The sequence below is a fragment of the Dipodomys merriami genome, unplaced genomic scaffold (assembly GCF_024711535.1).
Source record: "Dipodomys merriami isolate MVZ:Mamm:240054 unplaced genomic scaffold, mDipMer1.0.p SCAF_497, whole genome shotgun sequence".
Lineage (NCBI taxonomy): Eukaryota > Metazoa > Chordata > Mammalia > Rodentia > Heteromyidae > Dipodomys > Dipodomys merriami.
Genome location: NW_027206065.1, coordinates 751882 through 763231, shown reverse-complemented (window position 1 = coordinate 763231; position 11350 = coordinate 751882). Strand labels below are relative to the sequence as shown.

At 41.4% G+C, this 11350-nt stretch overlaps 1 protein-coding gene across 3 annotated transcripts in view; it reads left to right on the top strand.

Moving 5' to 3' along the window:
• The first annotated feature begins 384 nt into the window (after positions 1 to 384).
• Positions 385 to 11350, top strand: part of LOC138809401 (Golgi-associated RAB2 interactor protein 2-like) — a 25654-nt gene continuing 14688 nt past the window's right edge. For all 3 annotated transcript variants that reach the window (XM_069995926.1, XM_069995925.1, XM_069995927.1), the window contains exons 1-5: positions 385 to 514; positions 3624 to 3704; positions 4808 to 5012; positions 8924 to 9129; positions 10013 to 10637. In XM_069995926.1, the coding sequence (XP_069852027.1) occupies positions 4812 to 5012; positions 8924 to 9129; positions 10013 to 10637 (1032 nt within the window). In that variant the 5' untranslated portion in view covers positions 385 to 514; positions 3624 to 3704; positions 4808 to 4811. The remainder of the gene's footprint in view (positions 515 to 3623; positions 3705 to 4807; positions 5013 to 8923; positions 9130 to 10012; positions 10638 to 11350) is intronic.

Sequence of the window (11350 nt, the reverse complement as noted above, 5' to 3'; positions counted from 1 at the left end):
TATATTCTTTTGAAATTCACAGATGCTCAAAGTTTTTCACCTATATTTAAGTTACAGGAAGACTGAATAATACATATCAGCTGAATGATAAATGATGTGGGTTAGGTTTTGGCTTTCACAGACAAGGTATTCGCCCATCATACTATAGGTAGATTGATTATTCTCCCTGAGGAAACCCTGGAAACTTCTCAGCCACCAGAACCACCAGCCAGCTGCCCAGCTCCACAGGAGGACTGACTGCAGTCATCTCAGAGCTGGTCTGCAGGCTGCCCCTTGCCAGTGCTTTACTCTTACTTCAGAGCTATGAAGCCCATTGTGATGCAGGTGTAAATAGAACAATGCCCAGTCTGCCTAGACTTGTGCTGCTTTTGCTAAGTAGTTAGTTGCCTGTCTAGCAGACCAAAAACACCTTCTGTTGAGAGATGTGAAAAGACTGGCAGTGTGCTATTTGGAGATTATTCTCCTAGTCACCATCCAGGAGGTTCCCAGACGCCTATTTCAGCATCACCTCTGCGTAAGTGTGTGTTGATTACTGCAACCTAGGTATGAGCCAAATGGAGGAGGGACTAACTCAAGAGTTCAATTAATACTGGCCATTTGAGGGGAAAATGTCTACTTTCTTTCCATCTTCTTTTACTTATAGTTTTATTTCTTGAACCTCAACTATAAAGATTGGGAAAACTTAATACTTAGTGCCTGAATTTCCTTCTCTTAAAAAAATAATCTGTCAATTTGATCTTAAAATGACACTGTAATCCAAGCTATGGTTCAAGGTTAGCCTAGGGCATAAAAAGTTCAGGAAACCCCATCTTGACCAATGGCTTGATGCAGTGACACACCTGTTATTCCTAACCACACAAGGAAATGCAAATATAAGGATCACAGTCCAGGCCAGAGCAGGCATAAAGCAAGACCCTCCACCTCAAAAATAACCAATTCCACAAGAGACTGGAAGTATGGCTCAAGTTGTACAGACTCTGCCTAGCAAGGAATGGGGCCCTGAGTACAAACTCTTGTATCACCAAATAAAATAACAGAATGCTCTCTGGATTAATTTTTTGATAGAACTGGGATTTGAACTCAGGGCCTTGTACTTGGTTGACTTGCTTTGCTGACCCATACTTTGTTCTGTGTGTGTTGGTGGGGGGTGGTGGATGTTTTCTTGTGTGCTTGTTTTGCTAGTCATTTTGGAAACTGAAGTCAGGCCTACGACCAGATTTAATATGATATATCCCTGCCCTTCCTTTTACTAAAAGTGGCCAACAGCTGGGCACCAGTGGCTCACACCTATAATCCTAGCTACTCAGGAGGCTGAGATCTGAGGATTGTGGTGCAAAGCCAGCCTGGGCAGGAAAAGTCTGTAAGACTCCAATAAACCACCAGAAAACTGGAAGTGGCACTGTAGCTCAAGTGGTAGAATGCTTGCCTTGAGCTGAAGAGCTGAGGGACAGCGCCCAGGCACAGAGTTCAGGCCCCATGACTGACCAAAAACAAAACAAAACAAAACAAAAGGCCAACAATACTGCTTTTTCTTTCTCTCTTTTCCTTTTCTTTTATTGTGTTGTTGTTGTTATGAGTCATAGGGCTTGACCTCAGGGCCTAGGCACTGTCCCTGAACTGTTTTTGCCACACTGTTTTGAGCCACAGCATCACTTCTAGGTTTCTAGTGGTTAACTGGAGAAAAGTCTCACAGAGTTGCCTGCCTAGGCTGGCCTTGAACCATGATCCTCAGCTCTCAGCCTCCTGAGTAACTAAGATAGATTATAGGCATGAGCTACCAGCATCAAACCTCTTCTCTTCTGCTTTCCTTTCTCTTTCCCTTTCCCTTTCCCTTTTTCCGTTCCTTTTCTTCCCTTGCTTCCTTGCTGGCTTCCTTCCTTCCTTCTTCATTTCTTTTTTGTACTGCCCCCAGGGGATTGAACACTGAGACTCACTGCTATCCTTAAGCTCTTTGGCTTAAGGCTAGCACTTTACCACTTGAGCCACAGCTCCACTTCTAGCTTTTTTGTATCTAATTGGAGAAAAGGCCCATGGGACTTTCTCAGATCTCAGGTGTGAGCCACTGGTTCCTGGCAACAATGCTGCTTTTTCTGATGAAAATTAAACTGAAATTCTGCAGTAACTATCTACTGAATTAATGTTCATTCAATGGTAACTGGAAGAAGATAGAAAAATATCTGAGGGGGAGGAAAGCTGTTTAAAAGAAACAAGTGAAGCTGCATAGAATAAGTTATGGCCTATTGCATTGGATTCCTCTAGGCTGTCCTTGTTCTTGCTGCACAATACAAGTCCTTACCTACAATATTTCTCTATATCTTGCCTGCTTAACTCAATGTATAGAACCTTTGATACCTAACAAAAGGAATGAATTATTGGAAAAATATAAACTATGATTAGAAAAGATGTATATACAATCATAGTAGAATAACTTATAACAGAAGCTAGCTCTGCATCCCCACAACAGCCTCTAACCATCCTGCTTCATGCCTCTGCTCTAATTCATGCCTCAGTCAACATGTTCTTGAATTTCCATTACACATCATATGCATTAATCAATCCTTAATATGGTTAATCTTTTTATACTAAAATTTGCTTTTAAAGTATGAGTTTTATAGGCCTCTATTATACCTATAGTATGAATAAAGCATGATAGTATAAATAAGATTTTCTTTATTGACATATATGTGTGTATATATATATATATATAAACTACAAAAGTTCAGCTCATTAATATGAATAACGCTATTACATATTTCACTGGTCATATCTCTGCTCCAACCTCCCATCAAGAAGACAGTAGTCATATCATTTCCTCTGACATTCGGGATAATGCTGGTTTCCCTATCTGGCAGTTTCAGGGTAAGGACTAGCTGAGGACTTGTGACTGAGCACTCAATGAGGCTCACCAAGAACAATTTGGCTCAAATGTGGACAGCAACCCCCTCCAACTATGCTTTGTTTCCATGGCTGTGACAAAATACCTTGGCATATAAGCAGCAGCAAAGGAGAAAGGATTAGTTTTGAGTCACAGTTTCAGTGCAGGGTTATTTTGTCCATATTTCTGGGCCTATGGTGAGGCAGAGCACCCTGGGAAGGAAATAGCAGAGCAGAGATGCTCACCTCATAGTGGCTAGGAAACAGAGAGAATGAGGAAGGAACTTGGGACAAGAGATAGCCCCCAAGAACACGCCTCCAGTGCTCCAACTCAGCCCCACCCTAAAGTTTCTACCACATCCCAATACTGCCTGTAAATGATGAGTCTGATTTGAGAGGAGGAAGACTTAAGGAAGGGGAACAAGATGGGGTAGTGAGAGGGTCAATCTAATCAAAGAACATTTATATACATGTATGAAAATGACTAAATGAAACCCATTAAAATGTACACACAAAGAATATGTACGCACAAGTATGAGTCCGTCAGTAGATTAAGCCAATTATTATGTCAATAAGCCCTCATGATCCAATCACTCTCAAGGACTGACTCCAACAAATGGAGTTTTGAAGATGATACTACCAAACTGTAACCATGTAGCTGTAAGACACTAACGCATGAACCTCAACAAGTAACAAGTAAATGTTAGAACTGAAATTAGCTTCTTTTCTCTCGGTTTTATATACAAAAGGCTTCATCATGAAAAGGAGGAAGCTCAAACTGAAGTGAGTTACACCTCCCACAGTGGATTGTGACTCTTGGCTGAGTTGAGGTAAGAATGGCTGGCTATTATGAATTTAATGTTGCTACAAATATGGCTGTACAATTGTCTCTTCAGAGGGCTGCAGGTGTGACTCGGGAAGTAGATCACCTGTCTAACAAGTATGAAGTCCTGAGTTCAAACCCCAGTACCACCAAAAAATAAAATTACTTCGGTACTGTACTTTCAGTTCTTTGGGATATATACCCACGAGTGGACTTCTGGGCCATTTCTATGTCTAATTTTTTTTTTTAAGGAATCACTGTACTGTTTCCCACAGAAACTGTATCACTTCCATCCCACCAATTACACAACAGTTTGAGCTTCTCTGCATCCTTGCCAACATTTACTGCTTTAAAAAAATAGTTTCCATTGTATGGGTATGAGTTGGGAAGTCACTGTATTTGTGATTGGAAGTTCTTTAATGATGACTGGTGTTTAGGATGTTTCCATGGAAGTTATTGGCCATTACACTTTGAGGTCTTGTTTCCTTTTTAGAACTGTCCTGAGAGATCAAATAACAGTCACTGTTGTCTGGTGGAAGCTCTTTCGTAAAAAGATGAAGAGAGTAGGGATAAACTGTCATTGATCAGAAAGATATCCACTATTTACTTCCCAACCAAGAGCTAAAGCTCAGGTATGGGTTAATAGTGTGGAAGAAGTATTCTCAATCTAGGAGAGTTTTGTTACTTTACTTACACAAAAACATTTGACACCTATACATGATGTAAAAGCAAGTGTTCCCATTAATTAGGAAAACAATGGTCTGGGGAAGGGAGTATATATTGCAAAGTCTCCTAGAGACTAACCTAATCACCCTAAGTGTTACCACCCTCACTGCCACTCACTTTTATTACAAGTATCTGTTCAATATCCTTTTTTTGTTACTGCTTTTTGTTTGCTTGCTTCCTTATTATCGGTCACCCCTTAAAGTGTACATTTTAAGGCCAGGATCTCCTCAGTCCTTTTTAATGCATCCACAGTGTTGGGCATAGTGTCAAGTATACCTAGAATGTGTAAAGTTGTCAATCAATGGAGAAATGAAATAACTATTTTCTATATATCATATCATTTATTGTATTCTTATTCCCTCAATTTTCTAATTTTTACCTAAGCACAATGAAGAAAAACAGCAAAAAGTTGGATGATCAAGATGCTCATCCAAAGACAAATGAACAAGATTCCAATCCAAAGACTGATGACCCAGTTGCCCAACTCAACCCACAGCCTCACCCCCCTGGAAATATTAAAAAGAAGATGGATGGAGGAGAGTATGCGCCTTTTGTAGCTCCTCCCACATTAGAGAGCAATTTCATTCAGGTAAATAATACTTGAGTTCTGAATTAAGTTCAGTATTTAATTTTCTCAAAGACAACAAGAACAACAATAAAAAGGCTAGGAAGAGAATTGTTTTCAATGTGGCAAGAGACTACTTGGTATCATTAAGGAGAGTAATTTTGAAAACTTTAAACAACCTGAAATAATTAGTGTTAAAGTGACATCCATATCCCAACAAATTCTTAGGAGGATTTCTGTCCTAATTCCACTGTAATTTTCATTCTAACATAATCTTCCCAGAGTTACACAAAATGATTTTTAGAACATCCTGTCACAGGAAAACATGCTTCTTCACTAACTTCTTTTTTAGACTTAGAAGCAAAACATCTACGGTGGAAGTAGAGGTTAGCTTGCGGGTAGAGGGCTTGACTAGCATAGCAAGGCCCCTCGGTTCAATCCCAAGCACTGTGACAGGGATGGAAAGGGGAGGAGAAGAGAGAGGAAGGAAGGGAAGGGTGGGGGAAGGGAGGGGGGAAGGAAAGGAGACAAGTAAAGGAAGAGAAGGAGAAAGGAAAGGAAAAGAAGGGAAGGTGGTGATCTGTAACAAACTAGAAATTAAACTAATTTCATTCAGTTCTTAAGGAAAAATCTAACAATATCAGGACAATGGTTTCCTTTCTCTGAGAATGTATTTACATGATGAATGAAACCATTCAGTGCACTGGAAGCAGAACTGACTTTCCTCTAAATATTCAATATTAGAATATACAGATAAAGATCAGAAGGCAGAGATTGGGAGGATCGAGACCCCCATCTCAAACAAGTCAGGAGTGGTTATATATGTCTATGATTCTAGGTATGCTGGAGGCAGAGGTAGGAAGACATAATCTGAGGCCAGTCTGGACAAGAATAAAAAATGTTTTTTAAAAAGGTGGCTCAGTGGTAGAGCGCTTGCCTTGCATGCCTGAAGCCCTGGGTTCGATTCCTCAGCACCACATAAGCAAAAAGAAAAAAGCCAGAAGTGGCACTGTGGCTCAAATGGTAGAGTGCTAGCCTTGAGCTGAAGAGCGGAGGGACAGCACCCAGGCCCAGAGTTCAGGCTCCATGACCGGACCCAAAAAAAAAAAAAAAAAGACCAGGAGCACGGTATAGCAAGCCCGTGGCCCTTGAGTTCATACCCTAGTACCTAAAAAAATATATTCAGGCACAGAGATGGAGAAAAGAGCTCAGTGTTGTGGACCATTACTGTCACCTCACAGAAATGCCACAAGCAACTAGCATTGAACACAGAGCTTGTAACTGGAGCAGCTACTCAGCCGATGTGGCAGAGGATGACAAGGCATGCTCCTTCAGAGGGGCCTTCATCCTTCACAAACATGTCCTAAGTCCCCCTCCCCCCCCCCCCGCCCTGCACCATGTGCCACTGGCAGGAGATGCAACCTGGAGATGCCTTCCAAATATGTCTTTCTGACTGAAAATGTGGCTTAGTGGTAGAGTACTTGCCTAGCATGCATAAAGCCCTGGGTTCGATTCCTTAGTACCACTCAAGTAGCAGAGTGCTAGCCTTGAGTAAAAGAAGCTCAAGGAGAGTGCCCAGGCCCCAAGTTCAAGTCCCAGGATGGGAGGGAGGGAGCGAGGGAGGGAGGGAGCGAGGGAGGGAGGGAGGGAGGGACGGAGGGAGGGAGGGAGAAAGAAAGAAAGAAAAAAAGAAAGGAAGGAAGGAAGGAAACCAAATACTTCTTTCCTACTAACAATATTTTCAGTTCTCCACCTCTCTTCCTTTGCCCTGTGCAATGTATCTTCTGCACACTAATCACACAGCACTTGTGTCACACTGGGAGGCAGGTAGTGAGCAGACTGAGCACTGTACTGTGTTAAGTCATACCCTATACCCTTTTGCTCTGTCACATCCAGCAAAATAGTACATTCAAACAGCAATAGTGACAGCTACCAGCAATTCAAAAGAAATGTCTAATAAATAGAGTAGGGCTATAACCTCTTTCGGAACATACTTGGTTTGAATTGGTGAGTTGTATGGGAAGTGAGACTCAAACCCGGGGCCTTTGCATAAGAAAACATGTTTTTAACCATTGAGTTTTGTGTCTAACCCCTTAAGTGTGTTTTAATTGAACCAGTTTTCATACAACTGAGAAACACAAGTATAGCTCCTCTCTGGCTTCCCCACATTTCTGTGTACTCATTTTCCAGCCTTTTCTTTTATGAATGAGCAGCAATTATATTGTTTGAGTTTTTGGACTTTGGGGTTTTTACTGATTATATGCCGAGAAACCTGTCCTGTCCACCTAGCAAGTTTGGGTGTACATTGTCCAATTTGTCAGCTAAGGAAAGACTTCCAGGGCTCCATATCCAGAGATGGGCTATTAGTTAGCTGACCTACTGGTAAGTAATCAGGAAGATTGCAAATTTGTTGTTAAACACTGCCATTTCTCTTATTCTTTTATTTATATTACTTTAAAAACAAGGGTTGCTATGTTGCCCAAACTGACCAAAAACTCCCTGCCTCAGTCTTCTGTCTAGCTGGGTCTACAGGAACATGCCCCTATACCCAGTTTATATAACATTATTAAAAATTCTGTTGCTGGTTATGTAGCTTAGTGGTTGAATACATCCTTTGCATACATGAATTCTTAGGTTTGATCCTACTACTAATAACACAAACTTAAAAATGTATCTAAGAGGGCTGGGAAGGTGGCTCAGTGGTAGAGCGCTTGCCTTGCATGCTCAAGGCCCTGGGTTCGATTCCTCAGCACCACATAAACAAAAAGAAAAAAAGCCGGAAGTGGCGCTGTGGCTCAAGTGGTAGAGTACTAGCCTTGAGCTGAAGAGCTGAGGGACAGCGCCCAGGCCCAGAGTTCAGGCCCCATGACCGGACCCCCCAAAAAAAATGTATCTAAGAAGTGGCGCTGTGGCTCAAGCAGTAGAGCACTTGAAGAGCACAGGGACAACACCCAAGCTCAGAGTTCAAGCCCCACGACCGACCAAAAAAAGAAAAATGTATCTAAGACAAAAGTGAGAGCCAAACTTCCTAATTCCTAATTTTCACTATATTTTATTATCTCAAGTCTTGGAAATGTTTTACAAGGTCTATACTCAACAATATGTGCTACTCATCTTTTTTTTTTTTTTTTTTTTTGCCAGTCCTGGGCTTGAACTCAGGGCTAGGCAGTCCCTGAGTTTCATTTGCTCAAAGCTTATACTCTACCACTTGAGCCACAGGACCACTTCCAGCTGTGTATGTAGTGCTAAGGAATTGAACACAGGGCTTCATGCATGCTAGGCAAGCACTCTACCACTAAGCCACATTCCCAGCCCATACTTATCTTTTATGGTACTAATTTATTTTATTTTTTGGCAGTATGGGGCTTGAACTCAGGACCTGGATGCTATCCCTAAGCTCTTTCCCTCAAGGCTAGCATTCTATCACTTTGAGCCACACCTCCATTTCCAGTTTTCTGGTAATTAATTGGAGATATGACTCTCATGGACTTTCCTGCCCAGGGCTCTGAACCACACTCCTCAGACCTCAGCCTCCTGAGTAGGTAGAATTACAGGTGTGAGCCACCAACACCTGGGCATCAGTAAATATTTTAAACAAACAACTTCCATGAGCTGACTTAAATGTTTTAAATATTACTACCTTTAGCCCACTTTCTCAGCTAAGTCCAGACCCTCTGTTAGCTATTCTATAACGTCTTGAACTGTAACTTAGTGACAGTAATAGTCTCTCTAGTTGTATTAGGTTTGCCTTCCCTGTGGACCTCCCTAAGTCAAGCACTGTGTCTGCTCACTGTGGTATCTCCAAAAGTTAACATAGGCAAGTAAAAAAGTAAAAAAGCTCCGTTTCTTTCCTGGCATCGCTTCCACTGCTCTGGTATGCCAGGATGTTAAGCCATGCCCTTCATCAAAAACTCCTTCCTATGTTTTGTATTCAGGTCAACAGGAGAGGTGAATCCATTTACCTTCATAACCGAGCCAACTGGGTGACCGTAGGCATGTGTTCTTCCAGTCCCACTAACAAGATCCCCAACGTGATGCTGCTAGCGTATCTGACGTCTGGTACTGAAAAAGATAAGGGACCCTTCTTCAAAAGTCTCCTGACATCACCACCTCCCTCTAAAGCAAAGCTGGTTCTTACCAGGTGAGTCACAGAGAGGAGTCACAAATCCCTCTGAGCCAGGTACCCATAGCTTTCCTCCTGTAATTCTAGTTACTGAGAACACTGAGACCTAGAGGATTGAAGTTCAAAGCCAGCCCAGTCAGAAAAATTCCAACATTCCCATCTCTAGCAAAAAGTGGAGCTCAAAGCTGGAAGCATGGCTCAACTAGGAGAGTGCCAGCCATGTGCAAGAAAGCTGAGGACCTGAGTTCAAGTGGCCTAAGTCAAGCACTATGTCTGCTTGCTGCGGTATCTCCAAAAGTTAACATATGCAAGTGAAAAAGTGGATGCATCATGCTTCAGTTCCCTTTCCATAGTGGCACTATCTACATACATCAGAATATCTTAGAAAATATCTTTATTCCTGTGGAGCTGAAAACAGAAATACAGATGAAATTGCTCTAAAGGAGAACCCTGCTATAAATAATAGTAACATTAAAGTGTGGGAAAGTAGCTTGTGACAAAGGCAGTCAAACAGAAGCTAGCTAATAATAATACAAATTTAAAAAGCAACATAACAGGAGCTGAAGAATCATAATAGCAAGCCACCTCTCCCATCAGCATCCATCAGAATTCTCAGCCACTCACTTGCTCTAGAATCTTTTCAAGACACTTCTCTAAGCCCAGACTAGTTAGGATTACTTAAAATGACAATTTCTCTGTAAGGAGTTGATGTTCTGATTTGTTTCTAAGTACATCAGAGTCTCTGGTACGTATCTAAGATGAGAGAACTCTCAGGAGTTTCCTCCCAGACCTAAATGGGACACTGTTTTCCTGAATCTCACTCTTCAAGCTGCTACAAAATACAAAGGGACTATATGTTTGTCATTTCTATTGATACTGTTTCATTTGCATTTGTTTGCAGGTTTCTCCCTCTAGAGTTTTTGACTCTTTCTGTGCATGATGCTAAGAATTTTCGCCTCAAAGTAAAGCTAGTAAGTGGCCGTGTCTACTATTTGCAGCTCAGTGCCCCTGTAAACAAACAGGAGGCCTTATTTTCCCAATGGGTGGACCTCATCTCTGTCCTGGATCAGGAGAAAGCTAAAGCCCCCAAAGTGCCAGAAGGCTCCAGCACCTCTGAAGGCACAAACAGCACGGAAGCCACAGGCTCAGGGGACATCATGGATATTACAACGTGCACGGGTCTGCAGAGCCCCTTCCTGTACACGTATACAGACCCCTCCCACGTATCAGGGAGCATAGATTTCTCAGAAACCACCGACATCACTGATGTCACCGATGTCACTGACATTCCAGAAAGTGAGCACCCAGAAATGCCAGATGTAAGAATTGTCACAGAAGTCACAGAAGTTGTAGACATCACAGAAGGCACAGAGATTCCTGATAACATGAATGTCTCAGAGGTCACGGTGGTATTTGAAAATGATGACATAATAAGGGCAAAACAAGAGGAGAACTTACGTAACATGGAAGACTTTAATGTTTTAACAATCAAGCACTGGAGCAATCGCCAAGATCATAGTTCTCAGGTAGCTGACATTGATGATAAAAATGCTATGGAATTTAATCTGAGTTACCCAATGTTAACCATGAGATCCAATCTCTAAATCCTAGTAGTAAAGGAATTGTAAGATATCACCTGAAACATGACCCCTTCTTACCATTGAACTTAACCTGCCATCAGTGTGATGGAGAGAGCTAGGATCAGAAGACCTGGGATAGAATCTTGACCTTGAACATCAGTTGTATAAATAGCTAAATCAGTAAACTGACAAGAGAGCACAGTTTGCTCATCTCTAAAATCAGGATATTAATATACTGTCAGGGTTATTGTTAAGGTTGAACTGGACATAGAAGTGCTCAGGACCTGAAAGATTAGTATGAAATTTCAATAAGAAAAGGTAAGGGTGGAAACTGGAAAATAAAAAAAGTGACTGGCCTTAGAAAAGGTCAGAAGTAGGTAAACACAGAGCCACAGGATGTTTAATTCTGAGAATTAAACATTCTTGAGTCTAAGTTAGCTTATTGAGGTACTGCCATAGTATCTGGCAAGCAACAGGAGAAATTTGTTAAATAAATTATTACTCAGCAGTTTTTTTTTAACTTGAAGTATGTTTCTTGGCTGGGAAAAATGTTCATGATATAAACTTGAGTGAAAAATGAAGGCTATATTTTCTAATGTATAAAAATACATTTTTTCATATGTATGCTCAAAGAGAAAAAAATACATATTGTCAGGGCT